Source organism: Salvelinus namaycush, chromosome 17 (genome assembly GCF_016432855.1).
Source record: "Salvelinus namaycush isolate Seneca chromosome 17, SaNama_1.0, whole genome shotgun sequence".
NCBI classification, from domain to species: domain Eukaryota; kingdom Metazoa; phylum Chordata; class Actinopteri; order Salmoniformes; family Salmonidae; genus Salvelinus; species Salvelinus namaycush.
In genome coordinates, this window is record NC_052323.1 from 20,606,689 (window position 1) to 20,627,444 (window position 20,756).

The 20,756-nt window shown below is 41.1% G+C and overlaps 3 protein-coding genes across 5 annotated transcripts in view; 2 read left to right on the forward strand and 1 right to left on the reverse strand.

Annotated features, from left to right (window-relative positions):
- Positions 1-12,441, reverse strand: part of LOC120062415 (tyrosine-protein kinase ITK/TSK-like) — a 21,849-nt gene extending 9,408 nt beyond the window's left edge. The window contains exons 1-5 of one of the 3 annotated variants that reach the window (XM_039012381.1): positions 11,998-12,441; positions 950-1,106; positions 597-701; positions 380-461; positions 1-132 (exon numbers count right to left, since the gene is read on the reverse strand). In XM_039012381.1, the coding sequence (XP_038868309.1) occupies positions 1-132; positions 380-461; positions 597-701; positions 950-1,087 (457 nt within the window). In that variant the 5' untranslated portion in view covers positions 1,088-1,106; positions 11,998-12,441. Of the gene's footprint in view, positions 133-379; positions 462-596; positions 702-949; positions 1,532-11,997 lie in introns of those variants that run through there. The other 2 variants (XM_039012380.1, XM_039012382.1) reach the window with 2 other exon arrangements.
- Positions 3,185-5,109, forward strand: LOC120062418 (mediator of RNA polymerase II transcription subunit 7-like). Its single transcript, XM_039012384.1, has 2 exons — positions 3,185-3,339; positions 3,912-5,109. The coding sequence occupies exon 2, from the start codon at positions 3,920-3,922 to the stop codon at positions 4,670-4,672; it is 753 nt and encodes a 250-aa protein (XP_038868312.1). The 5' UTR covers positions 3,185-3,339; positions 3,912-3,919; the 3' UTR covers positions 4,673-5,109.
- Positions 11,408-20,756, forward strand: part of LOC120062417 (LON peptidase N-terminal domain and RING finger protein 1-like) — a 25,097-nt gene continuing 15,748 nt past the window's right edge. Inside the window, exon 1 of the mRNA XM_039012383.1 lies at positions 11,408-12,353. Coding sequence (XP_038868311.1) covers positions 12,056-12,353 — 298 coding nt within the window. The 5' untranslated portion in view covers positions 11,408-12,055. The remainder of the gene's footprint in view (positions 12,354-20,756) is intronic.

Below are 20,756 nucleotides of genomic sequence, written 5' to 3' on the forward strand. Positions count from 1 at the left end.
CTGTACCGAATCCCACAGGGTCGTACTCCTGACATCCTGTAGCCATCTTCTCTGTCTGGTAACAGCACCTCCACCTCCCCTCCATCCAGAAGTTGGGGTGATACTTCAGGAGTAATGCGTTGCACTTGGTCTCTTCATGGCAAGAGAGAGAAATTAAATACAGTGTAAGACATGGAGGCTCAAATGTGTCATAGAGTTTATAATATAATGTTGATATACTACCTTAATATGATGTTGTTTTTCTAATCTTATGGTATATATATTATGGTATATATATTATGGTATATATATTATGGTATATATATATATGAACAAACTCAGCTCTGTGGTATTGGTATTATGGGTCTGATGTTGAATGTCTTCCATAACTGCTGCTCACCCTCCTTCAGAGCTCGGACCCATCTCTGACGACAGTCGTTGTCCGGGGCGAAGATGTACAGGTAGCAGTTGTCGTGGACAACCTGTTGAGACATTTATGCATATCTATTTATGCTTATAAATGAAAGTCATTGTAAATTGTTCCCAATGGTGAGTAATTAGCATTCCTCCATTAGACAGAAGCAGTAGAAGAGATGAGTTGTCTTATGTGGTCTTACCTGGAAGGGGTACTTGTTGCTGCAGGGGATTGGGACTTCACTGCACACTATCTCTACACACTTGATCCTGGAGAGCTCAATGCAGCCTTTCTGGCTGGGCTTTTTCTGAAGATGAATACAGGTTTCTATCAACATCTTCACAACTTTATATTTTCACATCAAACAATACAACCCCAATACAGTAACTGTCATATACTGTAAAAGCAAGATTTCTTCATAACTCAACATATGATTTTCAAAATTAGACTACTGAAGTGTAAAGTGTAAATTAAATTCAAAATTAAATGTCATTCTTGACAGAAATTGATAAACAAACAAACCACACACAATTGAACAATAAAAAGTGTACATACCCCAGGCCGCTGTTCAGAATAGGTCAGGTCCTGGGTGTCCAAGACAAATAACCTTTCCTTGTAATTACAGGGCGATGTCCTTCGCTTCTGCTGAGATTTCTTGATGAGAGTCCCCTTCAAGATTACTGTGGGGAGCATAGTGAACACAGATACCTGGCTAACATTGAGAGACAGAGAGAAACAGCGAGGTGGGCTGTAGAGTTAAACTGAACGCCTATAGAGGAGTGGAGACAAGGAAAAGAGTGATGGGAGTTTGTGTCGTGTGAGCTTCCGTTGTAGATACACTAGGTAAACCACTTCCTTGAGCACGGCTGATAGAGACCAACACTCACACACAGACTAAGATGCACACACACACACACACACGTTGAAACATCACAAGCTGCATGGGTGCACAGAACCACAGGGCCTGAGCAACTCTCATTCCAGAAATTAGGCTAAACGTACACTTAAAACACATTTGTAGTTGAACAAATGCTATTATGCAGGTAACTGCCAAAATAAAGGAAACACTTGAGTAACTGAGGGATATAAAGTATATTGAAAGCAGCTGCTTCCACACAGGTGTGGTTCCTAAGTTAATTAAGCAATTCATATCCCATTATGCATGTATAAAAATGCTGGACAGGTCATTATTTTGGCTACAGTGGCTATTTGTATTTGTATTTATTATGGATCCCAATCACAGTAAGGTACTTAAAGATATTCTCTGGTACTATTGTATACTTTTTAGCCAGTAGTTCTGCAAGTAGCACTCCCGAGCCAAAAGTGGTCGTGGAAAATGTGTTGTTTTGTGCACCAAGTGATTAATCTCTCTCCCGCTCTACTACTGTGTGCATGATGTGCCTCTTGCTAGCTGTCACTCATATGGCGAGGGACTGAAGCTCATTGGATGAACTAGAATTGCTAGGGGGCTGACGCATGTGGGTGAAAATTAAGGGAAAATGGCGCAACACAGCTTCCAGAAAAAGTTGCTTTCAAACTAGGGATTTCGTGGTTAATTAAGGTAAGACAGTAATTCTGCTCATAGTTTATGCATGTATGAATTACACATTGACACATCCAACCCAGAGGTTAAAAAAATACTTAAAAGTTGCCAAAGTTACGGAGCATGTCTTTAATTGTTAACCAGAAATGATTTGATATTTAAGCAATAAGGCCCAAGGGGGTGTGGTATATGGCCAATATACCACTTATAACACAAACCCCTGAGGTGGCTTATTGCCAGTGGTGGGAAAAGTACCCAATTGTCATACTTGAGTAAAAGTAAAGATACCTTAATAGAAAATGCCTCAAGTAAAAGTCACCCAGTAAAATATTACTTGAGTAAAAGTCTAAAAGTATTTGGTTTTAAATATACTTAAGTATAAAAAGTATATGGAATTGCAAAAATATACTTAAGTATCAAAAGTAAAAGTATAAATAATTTCAAATTACTTATATAAAGCAAACCAGACAGAACAATTTGTAAAAACTAAAATATTTACGGATAGCCAGGGGCACACTCCAATACTCAGACATAATTTCCAAACAAAGCATTTTGTGTTTAGTGAGTCTGCCAGATCAGAGTCATTAGGGATGTCCAGGCATGTTCTCTTGATATGTTCGTAAATTGGACCATTTTCCTGTCCTGTTAAGCATTCAAAATGTAACGAGTACTTTAGGTATCAGGAAAAACCTATGGAGTAAAAAGTACATTATTTTCTTTAGGAATGTAGTGAAGTAAAAGTTGTCAAAAATATAAATAGTAAAGTAAAGATATCCCATAAAACTACTTAAGTAGTACTTTAAAGTATTTATACTTAAGTACTTAGCATCACTGCTTATTGCTATTATAAACTGGTTACCAAAGTAATTAGAGCAGTAAAAATACATGTTTGTCATAAGGTGCGCCGTACCACGTCTGTCAGCCAATCAGCATTCAGGGAACGAACCACCCAGTTTATAATGAGATAGAGACAGCTGCATTGGACGTTTAAGATGCTTTATGTTGGTGTTTCCTTCATTAGGTCATTTAGCTGTATGTTGACCATCACAATGAGACATTAATTTATAGCAGATTGAACATCGCACTTTTGACCTCTTACGCCAGCCACTCTGTTACAAAACGTTACACTACAAATTTGATGGATGAAAATCTAAAAGATGCCACAATACGTCCGCCCAGTCTGCGATAACCAATCAAATCGCGCATTACTGTCGAGAAGCTCACCAATCCGCACCGCCAACAAATGATGTCAAGCAAAAACCCAACCAATGGGATAGGATGACATGGGCATGAAAGGAAAACGAGAAGAGACGTTGCGCATACAAATGTTTTGTGAAAAGCAATAATTGTGGTGGTGAATTCAGTTGATAGTAGTTACAGTACTTGAGGACTCCATATAAAGGTATGTTTAAGCTGTTGTTGCCTTTGTCTTATTCCTTGTCGTGAAATGACTTCCAAGTCTGCTATCTAACCCCGGGCTGTTAGCTGGCTAACGCGTTAGCTCGCTAGAGACTGAATCAACTGAAAAGATAAAACGTCGTCATTAAGTGTAGTTAGCTAGATTGTTCGATTATGTTTCTAACAAAAGCTGTTTGTAGGCTTCTAGCTATCGCATTAATGCCACTTGCCCAGGTTAGTTTTAGACAACGTAGCCAGCTCCGTCCTACGTACTGTAACGTTAAAGTTAGCAGCGCTAGCCAGCTAGATGCTGCCCCTCTTGGCGCATGCGCGGCTACTCACATGGCTAGCAACTATTATCACAGTTTAATAGGGGAAACCCTATGAATTATAAGTATCTTTGATTATACTGTCTAAATAAAGAGGTGAGCCATCCTCTTTGTTAATCAGCAGGATAATTCGATAGTTCTTTCCCCAGTTTATTTTTATTGGCGATGCAGCTAAAATGGTAAAGTAGGATGTTGAAGTAATATGGTAGGCTATAATGCATCTGTAATCTCATTTTCCTCTATCCAGGCCTCACTATGGGTGAACCACAGCAGGTGAGTGCCCTGCCTCCCCCTCCTATGCAGTACATCAAGGAGTACACGGACGAGAACATCCGCAAGGGGCTCATCCCCAAACCCCCTCCTCCCATTCGAGACACCTACATGATGTTCGGCAACCAGTTCCAGTGTGACGACCTGATCATCCGACCGCTGGAGAGCCAGGGCATTGAGCGGCTCCACCCCATGCAGTTTCACCACAAACGGGAGCTCAAGAAGCTCAACATGTCCATCCTGGTGAATTTCCTGGATCTCCTGGACATCCTGATCAAGAGCCCTGGCAGTATAAAGAGAGAGGAGAAGCTGGAGGACCTGAAGCTGCTGTTTGTCCACATGCACCATCTGATCAATGAGTACCGTCCGCACCAGGCCAGAGAGACCTTGAGGGTGATGATGGAAGTGCAGAAGAGACAGCGACTGGAGACTGCAGAGAGGTTCCAGAAACATCTGGAGAGGGTGGTGGAGATGATCCAGGGGTGCCTGGCCTCACTGCCCCATGACCTACCCCAGACTGAGGGCTTGAGTGGTGATGGGGCGAGGGGTGTTGGGATTGGCGGGGCGTTGGGGTTGGACGCCAGGCTAAAGACTGAACCCATGGACGTGGAGGAGGCTGGGACTAGCTGTATGGCTGTTGGGCCACAACAGGACAAAAGCACGGGTGGTGCTGCTAAGAAAGACAAAGTATTGGACAAGGATGCTGCCATGTGTAGTATTATCGACGAGATCGCCTGAGTCTTGTGTTTAGAGCTAGGGGTCTCTACAGCAGGGTGCAACGATGAAGAACGTTCAGATATAAAATTGTTCTGTAGAGCAATGATTGTCTGTGTTGAATAGTGAATTGACCACTCTGTTCATTATATTTCTATATGCAACGTTCAGAATCAAAATGATTCACCTTGCTGAATATAGGTTTTTCCTGGTCATTATGTTTGTTTCATTGGTCTCGGTTGAATTGTGTCGTATGCTTAATGTAGTTATGATCACATACGCTGTCCGCAGTTATAGTATCTTTTCTTAAGTCAAAGCTTTACTGAAATGATGTGTCATGGACTATGAAGACACACCTTCCTTGAGTTGAGACATTTGGGATATCATTGGGGTTTAGATGCTGCTAAAATTCATAATTTGATAAAGTTTTAATAAAGTAATTTCTAAGTCCTTAAACAATTTATATACTTTGAATTTTTTTAATAATATTATGATTAATTATCATAGTTGAATTAGAGAAATAATTAGGCCTACCACCCTTTTCTATTATGCCACTGGTTGGTTCTGCTGAATCCTTTCAGGTTGTCTTAACTGGGTCCTGGCTGGAAACCACTTTTCTACTTTTCAAATTATATTTCTTACCTTAGCTGAGTCCCTGTGAAAACAAACCAAATATATATTTTTAGGAGCTGAATAACCGCATTATAAAATGTAGTCCAAGAATGCTTGCTCTTGCGCGTTCAGTGATCAAACCTGAACCCTATTCATATGTCAACCTTATATGATTGAATGTCAGTGTCCCAGTGACTTGCAAACAGCCACTGCAACAGTCTTTGTTAGAGAAAAGGGGGCAGGTCCGTGAAGCTTTGTGTGTAGCAGCTTGATATGTAAGCTTCTACTTGTAGCAACGTGAGCTAATGTCCCAGTCAGAGATCTGCCATACACTGCCTCAGGCTGTCTCTGTCACTGTTTGGTTGGATAGGTCAGGGACAGGTTGGTGTGTAGTTACATACAGACACACTCAGGGGGGGGAAGTTTCCCCTAGCCTAGTCAGGGAGAGGTTGGTGTGTAGTTACAGACACTCTTGGGGGGGGGGGGGGGTAAAACATTTAGTAGAGGTGCTGATTAATGCAGACTAAACTGTCTTAAAAATAGTTAAACACTATGTAAATGCTCCCAACAATTTAATGGGTAAATCAACAACTTTTAGACAATGCCATGTATCCTGAAGTAGGCAGTGTTGCTGAAACTTTAGTGATTTACCCATTTAATTGTTGGAAGCAGTTGCATAGTGTGCAACTCTTTTATGAAGTTTCCCCTAGCAACAGATGTGGTATCAGCTTCCCCAATTCTAACCTGAACCATTAGTGGGGGAAATGGCCGGGGTGACTACACCCAGACAGACCGCTTGGCTCTGTCTGCACTCACAGTTACCAACATACTAACAGTGTAATCAGTGTTGTATAGGCTTGGTCTGTGCTATGTAACTAACACATGCAGTAATGGGAGTTTGCTCATTGGCTGTGTTTAGCTCCTATTAGAAGACGGATAGTTGGTGACATACAGGGAAATTGAATCCTTACACAACATGGGATGAGCTAGTACTGCAGGCAGGCCTGGGTTGTGTAAGCGAAGGTTTGCATAAGTGCACTTTAGTCCCATAAACAGAGACACACTGAACCACTAGGTGGATTCAGATTTCCTAACTACAGCATACATACAGGCCTTGAATTGATGTGCTGTTCAGTTTGGATCAATGAGGACAGACATAACACCACCCGTGAAATGTAAATCTGAATTTCCATTCCTGTTTTATGAAAACATGTTTTGTTATTGAACTCGTTGGGAAACACAATTGCCTTTGTTTGTTTTTCTGTGTGTAATGTAGTAGCCTAGATACTGCTATCTCTGATTCAACATGTCTGTGAAGCCTGTAGTCACATCAGGCATGCATTATTTCAACAGGAGCACAATTCATTACCTAACACTACTGCCCCAGATATCAAACTCCTACTCAAACCAGAGAGACTGACATTTTCAAGTGGTTGCTATAGTGACAGAATGATTATGAATGGTAGGTGGCCAATGAAAGACGGGATGCATTATGTGGGTCTGTACAGTCGTGGCCAAAAGTTTTGAGAATGACGCAAATATACATTTTCACAAAGTCTGCTGCCTCAGTGTCTTTAGATATTTTTGTCAGATGTTACTATGGAATACTGAAGTTTAATTACAAGCATTTCATAAGTGTCAAAGGCTTTTATTGACAATTACATGAAGTTTATGCAAAGAGTCAATATTTGCAGTGTTGACCCTTCTTTTTCAAGACCTCTGCAATCTGCCCTGGCATGCTGTCAATTAACTTCTGGGCCACATCCTGACTGATGGCAGCCCATTCTTGCATAATCAATGCTTGGAGTTTGTCAGAATTTGTGGGTTTTTGTTTGTCCACCCGCCTCTTGAGGATTGACCACAAGTTCTCAATGGGATTAAGGTCTGGGGAGTTTCCTGGCAATGGACCCATAATATCGATGTTTTGTTCCCCGAGCCACTTAGTTATCACTTTTGCCTTATGGCAAGGTGCTCCATCATGCTGGAAAAGGCATTGTTCGTCACCAAACTGTTCCTGGATGGTTGGGAGAAGTTGCTCTTGGAGGATGTGTTGGTACCATTCTTTATTCATGGCTGTGGTCTTAGGCAGAATTGTGAGTGAGCCCACTCCCTTGGCTGAGAAGCAACCCCACACATGAATGGTCTCAGGATGCTTTACTGTTGGCATGACACAGGACTGATGGTAGCGCTCACCATGTCTACTCCGGACAAGCTTTTTTCCGAATGCCCCAAACAATCGGAAAGGGGATTCATCAGAGAAAATGACTTTACCCCAGTCCTCAGCAGTCCAATCCCTGTACCTTTTGCAGAATATCAGTCTGTTCCTGATGTTTTTCCTGGAGAGAAGTGGCTTCTTTGCTGCCCTTCTTGACACCAGGCCTTCCTCCAAAAGTCTTTGCCTCACTGTGCGTGCAGATGCACTCACACCTGCCGGCTGCCATTCCTGAGCAAGCTCTGTACTGCCCCGGTCCCGCAGCTGAATCAACTTTAGGAGACGTTCCTGGCTCTTGCTGGACTTTTTTGGGCGCCCGGAAGCCTTCTTCACAACAATTGAACCGCTCTCCTTGAAGTTCTTGATGATCCGATAAATGGTTGATTTAGGGGCAATCTTACTGGCAGCAATATCCTTGCCTGTGAAGCCCTTTTTGTGCAAAGCAATGATGACGGCACATGTTTCCTTGCAGGTAACCATGGATGACAGAGGAAGAACAATGATTCCAAGCACCACCCTCCTTTTGAAGCTTCCAGTCTGTTATTTGAACTCAATCAGCATGACAGAGGGATCTCCAGCCTTGTCCTCGTCAACACTCAAACCTGTGTAAACGAGAGAATCACTGACATGATGTCAGCTGGCTCTTTTGTGGCAGGGCTGAAATGTAGTGAAAATGTTTTTGGGGGATTCAGTTAATTTGCATGGCAAAGAGGGACTTTGCAATTAATTGCAATTCATCTGATCACTCTTCATAACATTCTGGAGTATATGCAAATTGCCATCATACAAACTGATGCAGCAGACTTTGAAAATTAATATTTGTGTCATTCTCAACTTTTGGCCACGACTGTAGATGCTAGGTGTGCAGGCTGTTGTTCCGACATTACTTTAACACCCCTGATTCAGCTAATCAAGGCCCTAAGAAACCCAATTGATTAGCTAAATCAGATGTGTTAGAGCTGGTCCGGAGCATAAACCTGCACACCAAATAGCTCAGCTTTCCAGGAGGAGAGTTGGCCACGGCTGATCTGGGCTAAAGGCTGGGTAGCCGTATCATCAGATTGACTATGTTTAGATGTGTCAGTCTTTAAATAAATGGCCTTATTGGCCTACATAAAGTAGGGATGGCTCCAATCCCTTTTCTGTGTCCCAAATGGAATAGTGCACTACTTTTGACCAGATCTCATATTCCCTACATAGTGCAGAGCCCTGGTCAAAACCAGTGCACTATATAGGGAAGAGGGTGCCATTTAAAACAACCCTTATCTTGGCCAGAGACACACGCACAGTGATTGAACCAAAAACTGAAATGGTGTTGTGATGGAGCAGGGACGAAACCCATATTAGGCTACCCCTGACATGCTGTTACCTGTGCCATGGAGAGCAAAGGGGGGAAGGTCAGAGGGTTTACAGCTTTATTTAGACTACTGTAGGACGAGGAGCTGGCTGAAGAACTGTTTACATGGGGTTGGTTGCCAATTTAGCCTGCTCTGCTGTTAGAAAACACATCTTTGTTGGGGTTAAATAAATGTTAAGTAGGCTGTCATAATAATCAAATGTTTTTTGTTGCACAATCTCTCGTGGACAGATGAAATGGTGAAAATCTGTCAAGGCTCACAAAGAATTATGTGGTTACAAGCAGCAGTAGTTCCTGGTTTGGGTTTTCGTCATTGATTATTTGGACAAATCAAGATTGGGTGAAGGTGGTGCTTGAACTAAACCTAAAGTAGCAGGCATAAAATAAATTGCTAAAACTAGATCCCATGACAACTGCACAGGTTGCACAACCACAAAGTCATAAACCCAGCCTAATTCTACTATTTCTCTTCATAACTGTGATTTTAAACCTAACCATAACCACACTGCTAACCTTATGACTAACCCTAACCTTAAATTAAGATCAAATAGCAACAACAACAAAAATTCATACGTTTTTACGATAGACAATTTTGACTTTGTGTTTGTGGTAACTAGTGACAACCCCTGGCACAGAGGTCTGGAAGATAAGAAAAAAACCTGTCGGGGGAGGTTCTCCTCTGCACTGTTCCACCAATCCAGTAAATGTGGAGGAGTTGAGATGGAGTGCTGCTTTGTTAACACAAACAGAACAAGGAGCCAGATGTTTCACCGGATGTATAAATCTGAAGCATCCGGTTGGCATTTCCACTCACCACCAAATGTGGTGATGAGAGCAAGCCCAGGGCCCGCAGTGGGAAAAGATGGGGTTTCCACTAGTTACCATGGCCACAAAGTCAAAATTCATGAAAACAATAATAATCTTTTTGGTCTTAATTTAAGGTTAGGTTTAGGCATACGATTAGCAGTGTGGTTAAGTTGAGGGTTAGGTTTAAAATCAACATTTAAGAAGAGAAATTGGAGAAATAGGCAGGTGTATGACTTTGAGGCTGTGGTAACTAGTGACGACCAAGAAGATGAAGCGAGATGGATTTTGGCTGACATTCTGCTGGGTTTCACTACTTCATTCTAGCTTCTGTGTTATCTGAGAAAATTAATGTGTTAGCTCCTGTCGCCTCGTGTTACTTCGTCCCAGCTCTCCCCTACATCTGGGCCAGGTGGTGAAGGTAGGCAACATTACCTCATCCACACTGATCCTCAACATTGGGACCCCACAAGGGTGCGTTCTCAGTCCCCTCCTGTATACCCAAGACTGCATGACCTCACACAGTTTCAACTCCATCATCAAGTTCGCTGACGACACGTCAGTAGTAGGCCTGATATACCAACAACAACAAGATGGCCTACAGAGAGGAAGTAGGCACTCTGCCGGCGTGGTGCCAGGTAAACAACCTCTCCCTCAACGTCAGCAAAAGAAAGGAGCTGATTGTGGACTTCAGGAGGAACCAGGTTGGGCAAACCCCCATCCTCATCAACGGGGCCGCCGTGGAGACGGTCAAAAACATCAAGTTCCTCAGCTTACACAGCTCAGATGAGCTGAAATGGTCAAACCAGACAGACTCCATGGTGAGGAAAGCACGGCAGCAACTCTTGAACCTCAGGAGGCTGAAGAAATGTGGCCTGTCCTGATGGGCCTCGCAGTGTTCTAAAGGAGCACCATCAAGAGCATACTGTCGGTGTGCATCATGGACTGGCAACTCCACCACCGCTGACATCAAGTCTCTACAGAGGGTGATACGCACCATTGAGTGCTCAATGTCTACAACACCAGGTGTCACAGGAAGGACCTAAATCACCTGAGCCACGCCCTGTTCTCCCCGCTTCATTCACTCAGACACAGGCAGAATAGGAACATTTTGTAATGAGATGTTCGACGAGCAGGTGTCCACATACTTTTGGCCCTGTAGTGTATCATTAGACAAAGCAAGTAGCATATCACTTTGCACAATATAGCCTAGCATCTGTTATAAAAGTGTACGTTTTTCTGTCATCACGTTTTTGCAGGTGGTGGATTATCTGTATTTAGAGTGTGGAGATTAGTAATTTGTTAACTTGATGGTGTGCTAGTTATGATTTTGAACAACATAAAGCAGTGGTGTAAAGTACTTTAGTAAAAATACTTTAAAGTACTACTTTGATCGTTTTTTTGTGGAATCTGTACTTTTTACTATTTATATTTTTGACTACTTTTACTTCTACTTCACTACATTCCTAAAGAAAATAATATATTTTATACTCCATACATTTTCCCTGACACCAAAAAGTAGTCGTTATATTTTGAATGTTTAAAATGGTCCAATTCACACACTTATCAAGAGAACATACCTGATCATCTCTACTGTGACTGTCTGTCGGGTCCTCCCGGTTATTCTCCAGTCGGGGAAAAAGCAGGTTATGAAACTCCGCATAAATCAGTTTCACAACAGGGTGGGACGCCGGTCTTTCGACCAATAGTATGCCCAGCTTTCCCGTCATGTGATCTTTATTTATGTAAGGTAATGGTGTTACACTGTATGGCTTGGGCTTTGTCGAGCTCCATCCGTACAATGCGTAACAGGGTGATAAACTGACATCTCCCAGCTGTGTTTTTACAGTAGAGTCCGAGGCCGAAACATTCAAGGAATCGTTGTTAAAATTCTGACCCAAAATTGGTCTAGTGTTGATGGAGTTCAGAGTTGAAGACAACCAGACTAGAAGCGATCGGACTTTATATTCATCATGTTTCCAGGAAAGGGAAGACGTTACTTTATGTTTGACGATGGAAAACGCTTGTGAAAGAATCGGAAGGGTTTTGTCAATTGGAATTACACTATACGGGCTTTATGGTTGGATTTTGGGTTCAGATAGCCTTTGTTTACTGGATCAGAAAGAGACCAGAAGTCAGTTCATGTGAATCGGAGAGGGGTGTCTGTTGTTGTTTAGATGGTGATTAGAAAGACAGGAAGGATAGATTGGGACTAATATGACGATCATGTTACTTAACCATAAGCAGCGCACGTTACTTAACCCACTGAAACCATGTCGCATGTGACTGACTGGGAAGCGTCCGCGTCGATAATCGTATAACCTGAGAGAGAAAGCATCTTGGGAGCAGGGCCTCTCAACTCACCGCTGGCCGGAGAGAGCACGGACCCGCTGGTGTGACACAACCCCGCCACGGTGCCACCATGGATCTACTTGAGTGCCCAATCTGCCTGTTCCTCATGTGTGAACCGGCCACCATGTCCTGTGGTCACTCGTTCTGCCGGAGTTGCCTGGGAAACTACTTGCCATCCAGGTGCCCAGCCTGCAAGGAAAGATTTAAACAGAGAGACGCCAAAAATATCAAGAACACCATCCTGATCTTCAGTGTCATTGAGAAGTGCTGCCCAGAAGAAACGAGGATGAAATGCCATATTCTGGAGAAACTCAAAACCAACGAGTTCACAGAAGCTTTACGCATCGCGGATGAAGGGATACGACTAGGTAGGTTTCTAAAAAGTAATGTGTGAACTTGAGTACGTTTGGGGAAGACATTCCCTTACGCAACCCTCGACTAGTCTGCAGGACAGGCTTAAGATCAAACGTATAAGTTGTGTAAAGTGGAATCCAGCCACTTATAAAAGCCCCACACCAGCCTGACTACGTATATTTACGTCACACAGATGTTTGCACAAAGAAACTCCAGCCAAGACGTAGGGTGTAAAATGATCATGCTGACTAATGAAAACACACACACCTGAAGTTCAGTCCGATATATTCATGTACTCACATGAAATTGCTTTCATTGTCTTTATTTGTCTTCAGTGCAATATAGCCTACATAATCAGGCTCCCCTCGCAAAAGAGGCTTCTAACCTCAACGGGCTTTTCCTGGTTAAATACAGGTAAAATAATATACTGTTAAAACTGGTATAATATAACAGTGGTGTAGTGACCTGGCATGCACTCCCTGTTGTAGCCAGTAGCCTGGTCAGATAAGAGTCACGTGGTGGGAGGCAGTCACAGTGGTCCAACATATATAACCAAACTTATAAAACTCTAACCACATATCACAGTTGTAAGAATCGGCTTTATTGAATGCAGTTATACTCTGTTAATGCAGTTCTCTTTATAAGCCTGTGATAAAATGTAGTTCTGATTATTTTGGTCCATGTACTTTGCCTCCCATCTATTCTACACATGTTCATAGGCAACATATAATGTGTTTGTGCACTGCTTATACAGTTGGAGTTTGAAGTTTACATACACCTTAGCCAAATGCATTTAACTTGTCAATAGGGGGGCGCTGTTTTCACTTTGGAAAAAATCGTGCCCAAATTAAACGGCCTCGTACTCTGTTCTAGATCATACAATATGCATATTATTATTACTATTGGATAGAAAACACTGTGAAGTTTCTAAAACTGTTTGAATTATATCTGTGAGTAAAACAGAACTCATTTGGCAGCAAACTTCCATACAGGAAGTGAAAAGTGAAAAATCTGAAATCGAGGCTCTGTTTCAGGGCCTGCCTATTATTTATTGATATGTATGCACTTCATACGCCTTCCACTAGATGTCAACAGGCAGTGGAAGGTTGAATGGGGTGTCTAGCTTGATCTGAGGCCGAATAAGAGCTTTTGGAGTGACAGGTCCGGTATTTTGTTTGTTTTCGACGACGCGCGGGGGACCTCGACATTGTCTTCTGAAAAGCGTTCGGTATACACGGCGAATATCTCCGGCTCTGATTTTATTTGATACATATGAGAAAAACATCATAAAGTAGGATTTTTCAACCGAGTTTTATCAGTTTATTCAACGTTTATTGGGACTTTTGGAATTTTCCGTTCTTTGCGCCAAGAGAGGATGGGAATGTTCGCGCCACAATGCTAGCCAAGGTTGCTAATTCGACAGAAGAAATGGACATTCTAAAACCAAGCAATGATTTATTCTGGAAATAGGACTCCTTGCACAACATTCTGATGGAAGCTCAGCAAAAGTAAGACAACATTTATGATGTTATTTCGTATTTCTGTGTAATATTTTGACTCCTATTCTCCGCCATGTTGGTGAGCGCTGTCTCACAATAACCCAAGCTGTATGTTGTGGTAAAGTTATTTTTAAAAATCTAACACAGCGGTTGCATTAAGAACCAGTGTATCTTTCATTTGCCATACAACAAGTATTTTTATGTAAAGTTTATGATGAGTTATTTGGTCAGATTAGGTGAGTGTCCAAAATATCTCCGGACATTCTGGCGAATTGTTGCTACGTATTCACAATGTATAACCACGATTTGCAGCTCTAAATATGCACATTTTCGAACAAAACATAAATCTATTGTATAACATGATGTTATAAGACTGTCATCTGATGAAGTTGTTCAAGGTTAGTGATTAATTTTATCTCTATTCTGTCGGTTTTGTGCAAGCTATTTTGGCGGGGAGTAAATTGCGTTGTGTGTTTGGCTACTGTAGTGAGCTAATAGAAATATATATTGTGTTTTCGCTGTAAAACACTTAAAAAATCGGAAATATTGGCTGGATTCACAAGATGTTTATCTTTCATTTGCTGTACACCATGTATTTTTCATAAATGTTTTATGATGAGTATTTATGTATTTCACGTTGCTCTCTGTAATTATTCTGGCTGCTTTGGTGCTATTTGTGATGTTGGCTGCAATGTAAAACCAGGATTTGTAGCTATAAATATGCACATTTTCGAACAAAACATAAATGTATTGTATAACATGATGTTATAAGAATGTCATCTGATGAAGTTGTTCTAGGTTAGTGATTCATTTTATCTCTATTTGTGGGTTTTGTGAAGGCTACCTATGCGGTGGAAACATGGTGAAAATATGCTGTTGTGTGTTTGGCTATTGTGGTTAGCTAATATAAATACATATTGTGTTTTCGCTGTAAAACATTTTAAAAATCGGAAATGATGGCTGGATTCACAAGATGTTTATCTTTCATTTGCTGTATTGGACTTGTGATTTCATGAAATTATATTATATGATATCCCTGTCCCGTTAGGCTAGGCTATGCTAGTCAGCTTTTTTGATGAGGATGCTCCCGGATCCGGGATGGGTATGAAGTAAAGGTTAAACTCAGTTTTTCACAATTCCTTACATTTAATCCTAGTAAAAATTCCCTGTCTTAGGTCAGTTAGGATCACCACTTTATTTTAAGAATGTGAAATGTCAGAATAATAGTACATTATTAATAATTAATTAATAATTATTTATTTCAGCTTTTATTTCTTTTATCACATTCCCAGTGGGTCAGAAGTTTACATACCATCAATTAGTATTTGGTAGCATTGCCTTTAAATTGTTTAACTTGGGTCAAACGTTTCGGGTAGCCTTCCACAAGCTTCCCACAATAAGTTGGGTGAATTTTGGCCCATTCCTCCTGACAGAGCTGGTGTAACTGAGTCAGGTTTGTAGGCCTCCTTGCTCGCACACACTTTTTCAGTTCTGCCCACAAATTTTCTATGTGATTGAGGTCAGGGCTTTGTGATGGCCACTCCAATACCTTGACTTTGTTGTCCTTAAGCCATTTTGCCACAACTTTGGAAGTATGCTTTGGGTCATTGTCCATTTGGAAGACCCATTTGCGACCAAGCTTTAACTTCCTGACTGATTTCTTGATGTTGCTTCAATATATCCACATAATTGTCGGCATAACTGTCCCTCTAAGCATTCAAAATGTAACGAGTTCTTTTGGGTGTCAGGGAAGAAAAAGTACATTATTTTCTTTCGGAATGAGGTGGAGTAAAAGTAGTCAAAACTATAAATAAAGTACAGATTACCCAAAAAACTACTTAAGTAGTACTTTAAAGTTTTATTACGTAAGTACTTTATATCACTGCATATCTATTAGGCGAAATCACAGCAGCAAGTTTTGTGGATCCTTGCCATGTGAAAAGAGCAACCAGTGGAGCACAAACAACATTGTAAATACAACCTATATTTATCTGTTTATTTATCTTAACCCCTACTATTTGTATTACAACAATTTGCACATCGCTAAAACACTGCACATAGCTAATATAACTGATAATAGCTGATATGGAGTTGAAGTCAGAAGTTTACATACACTTAGGCTGGAGTCATTAAAACTTGTTTTTCAAACACTCCACAAATTTCTTGTTAACAAACTATGGTTTTGGCAAGTCGGTTAGGACATCTACTTTGTGCATGACACAATTCATTTTCCCAAAAATTGTTTACAGATAGATTATTTCACTTATAATTCACTGTATCACAATTCCAGGGTGTCAGAAGTTTACATACACTAAGTTGACTGTGCCTTTTAAACAGCTATGAAAATTCCAGAAAATTATGTCATGGCTTTAGAAGCTTCTGATAGGCTAATTGACATAATTTGAGTCAATTGGAGGTGTACCTGTGGATGTATTTCAAGGCCTACCGTCAAACGCAGTGCCTCTTTGTTTGACATCATGGGAAAATCTAAAGAAATCAGCCCCCAAAAATGGTAGACCTCCACAAGTCTGGTTCATCCTTGGGAGCAATTTCCAAACTCCTGAAGGTACCACGTTCATCTGTAAGAACAATAGTACGCAAGTATAAACACCATGGGACCACGCAGCCGTCATACCGCTCAGGAAGGAGACGTGTTCTGTCTCCTAGAGATGAACGTACTTTGGAGCGAAAAGTGTAAATCAATCCCAGAACAACAGCAAAGGACCTTGTGAAGATGCTGGAGGAAACAGGTACAAAAGTATCTATATCCACAGTAAAAACGAGTCCTATATCGACATAACCTGTAAGGCCGCTCAGCAAGGAAGAAGCCAGTGCTCCAAAACTGCCATAAAAAAGCCAGACTATGGTTTGCAACTGCACATGGCTACAAAGATTGTACTTTTTGGAGAAATGTCCTCTGGTCTGATGAAACAAACATAGAACTGTTTGGCCATAATAACCATCATTCGACAATCGGTTGAAGAGCATGCATTTAGTTTTACTAGCATTTAAAAGCAGTTGGAGGCCACGGAAGGAGTGTTGTATGGCACTGAAGCTCGTTTGGAGGTAACATATCTTATCTGGAGAACTCACTTAAAATAAATGCTTAATTTGTAAATTATGTCTGAGGGCTGGAGTGTTCACCTTGGCTATCCGTAAGTTCCAAAAAAAAGAAAACCGTGCCGTCTGGTTTGCCTAATGTAAGGAATTTAAAATGATTTATACTTTTACTTTTGATAGTTAAGTATATTTTAGCAATTACATTTACTTTTGATACTTAAGTATATTTAAAACCAAATACTTTTAGACTCAAGTAGTATTTTACTGTGTGACTTGTACTTTTACTTGAGTAATTTTCTATTATTAATCTTTACTTTTACTCAAGTATGACAATTGGGTACTTTTGTCACCACTGCAGATATGGGAGTTTATCAAACAAAACACACATGTTTCAGCCTCAGGCCTTCATCAGTGGCCTCTTTCAATAGCAAGGCCATGCTTAGTGAGTCTGTACAAAGGATTTTCTTAATTTTGGGTTAGTCACATTGGTCAGGTATTCTGCCACTGTGTACTTACTTTATTAGCTAGCATTCTAATTTGTTCAGTTTTTTGTGGATTCTTTCCAGTTTGTCAAATAGTTATCATATTTTGGTTGGGTCTAATAGTGTTGCTGTCCTGGGGCTCTGTGGGGTCTGTTTGTGTTTGTGAACAGAGCCCCAGGACCAGCTTGCTTAGGGGACTCTTCTCCAGGATCATCTCTCTGTAGGTAAAGGCTTTGTTATGGAAGGTTTGGGAATCGCTTCCTTTTAGGTGGTTGTAGAATTTAACGTCTCTTTTCTGGATTTTGATAATTAATGGGTATCAGCCTAATTCTCCTCTGCATGCATTATTTGGCGTTTTACGTTGTACACAGAGGATATTTTTGCAGAATTCTGCATGCAGTCTCAATTTAGTGTTTTTCCCATTTTGTGAATTCTTGGTTGGTGAGCGGATCCCAGACCTCACAACCATAAAGGGCAATGTGTTTTATAACTGATTAAAGTATTTTTAGCCAGATCCTAATTGGAATGTCAAATTTTATGTTCCTTTTGATGGCGTAGAAGGCCCTTTTTGCCTTGTCTCTCAGATCTTTCACAGCTTTGTGGAAGTTACCTGTGGCACTGATGTTTAGGCTGAGGTATGTAAAGTGTTTTGTGTGCTTTAGGGCAACGGTGTCTAGATGGAATTTGTATTTGTGGTCCTGGAAACTGAACCTTTTTTGGAACACCATTATTTTTGTCTTACTGAGAGTTACTGTCAGGGCCCAGGTCTGACAGAATCTGTGCAGAAGATCCAGGTGCTGCTGTCGGCCCTCCTTGGTTGGGGACAGAAACACCAGATCATCAGCGAACAGTAGACATTGGACTTCAGATTCTAGTAGGCTGAGGCCGGGTGCTGCAGACTGTTCTTGTGCCCTCGCCAATATGTTGATATACAGTACCAGTCCAAAGTTTAGACACATACTCATTCTAGGGTTTTTCTTTATTTTTTACTATATTCTACATTGTGTGAAATAACACATATGGAATCATGTAGTAACCAAAAAGGTGTTAAATATTTAAGATTCTTTAAAGTAGCCACCCTTTGCCTTGATGACAGCTTTGCACACTCTTGGCATTCTGTCAAAATGCTTCATAAGGTAGTCACCTGGAATGCATTTCAATTATCAGGTGTGCCTGAAAGGTTAATTTGTGGAATTTCTTTCCTTCTTAATGCGTTTGAGCCAATCAGTTGTGTTGTGACAAGGTAGGGGTGGTTTACAGAAGACAGCCCTATTTGGTAAAAGACCAAGTCCATATTATTGCAACAACAGCTCAAATAAGCAAAGAGAAACGACATTCCATCATTACTTTAAGACATAAATTTCAGTCAATGCGGAACATTTCAAGAAATTAAGGTTTCTGTGCAGTCGCAAAAACCATCAAGCGCTATGATGAAACTGGCTCTCATGAGGACCGCCACTGGAAAGGAAGGCCCAGAGTGACCTCTGCTGCAGAGGATACATTCATTGGAGTTAACTGTACCTCAGATTGCAGCCAAATAAATGCTTCACAGAGTTAAAGTAACACACATCTCAACATCAACTGTTCAGAGGAGACTGCGTGAATCAGGCCTTCATGGTTGAATTGCTGCAAAGAAACCACTTCTAAAGTCAAATCAAAATCAAATCAAGTTTATTTTATATAGCCCTTCGTACATCAGCTAATATCTCGAAGTGCTGTACAGAAACCTAGCCTAAAACCCCAAACAGCAAGCAATGCAGGTGAAGAAGCACGGTGGCTAGGAAAAACTCCCTAGAAAGGCCAAAACCTAGGAAGAAACCTAGAGAGGAACCAGGCTATGAGGGGTGGCCAGTCCTCTTCTGGCTGTGCCGGGTGGAGATTATAACAGAACTATGCCAAGATGTTCAAAATGTTCATAAGTGACAAGCATGGTCAAATAATAATCATGAATAATTTTCTGTTGGCTTTTCATAGCCGATCATTAAGAGTTGAAAACAGCAGGTCTGGGACAGGTGGCGGTTCCATAACCGCATAACCGCATTGGTGTCCTTCCATAAAGGACACCAATAATAAGTGACTTGCTTGTGCCTAGAAATATGAACAATGGACATTAGACCAGTGGAAATCTGTCCTTTGTTCTGATGAGTCCAAATTTGAGATTTTTGGTTCCAACCGCCGTGTCTTTGTGAGACGCAGAGTAGGTGAACGGATGATCTCTGCATGTGTGGTTCCTACTGTGAAGCATGGAGGTGTGATGGTGCGGGGGTGCTTTGCTGGTGACACTGTCAGTGATTTATTTAGAATTCAAGGCAGACTTAACCAGCATGGCTACCACAGCATTCTGCAGCGATACGGCATCCCATCTGGTTTGTGCTTAGTGGGACTATCATTCGTTTTTCAACAGGACAGTGACCCAAAACACACCTCCAGGCTGTGTAAGGGCTATTTGACCAAGGAGAGGGATGGAGTGCTGCATCAGATGACCTGGCCTCCACAATCACCGACCTCAACCAAATTGAGATGGTTTGGGATGAGTTGGATCACAGAGTGAAGGAAAAGCAGCCAACAAGTGCTCAGCGTATATGGGAACTCCTTCAAGACTGTTGGAAAAGCATTCTTCATGAAGCTGGTTGAGAGAATGCCAAGAGTGTGCAAAGGCGTCATCAAGGCAAAGGGTGGCTACTTTGAAGAATCTAAAATATTAAATATATTTTGATTTGTTTAACACTTTTTTGGTTACTACATGATCCATATGTGTTATTTCATTGTTTTGATGTCTTCACTGTTGTACTACAATGAAGAAAATAGTAAACATTAAGAAAAACCCAGAAATGAGTAGGTGTGTCCAAACTTTTGACTGGTTCTGTATTATGTAAAAGCGAGTATTGCTCAAGCTGTATCCCTGTATCACCCAACGGTCCTGTGGAAAGAAATTTGTTTTTTTGCCCATTTTAACTGCACTCTTGTTGTTTGTGTACATGGATTTTATAATGTCATATGTTTATCCCCCAACACCGCTTTCTATCAATTTGTAAAGCAGACCCTCATGCCAAATTGAGTCAAAAGCTTTTTTGAAATCAACAAAGCATGAGAAGACTTTGCCTTTGTTTAGGTTTGTTTGTTTGTCAATTTGGGTGTGCAGGGTGAATACGTGGTCTGTCGTATGGTAATTTGGTAAAAAGCCAATTTGACATTTGCTCAGTACATTGTTTTCACTGAGGAAATGTATGAGTCGGCTGTTAATGATAATGCAGTGGATTTTCCCAAGATTGCTGTTGACGCATATCCCACGGTAGTTATTGGGGTCCAATTTGTCACCAATTTTGTGGAATGGGGTGATCAGTCCTTGGTTCCAAATATTGAGGAAGATGCCAGA

What these genes read in the sequence shown, in the direction of transcription:
- LOC120062418 (XM_039012384.1), top strand. Translation starts at nt 3,920, where the DNA reads ATGGGTGAACCACAGCAGGTGAGTGCCCTGCCTCCCCCTCCTATGCAG.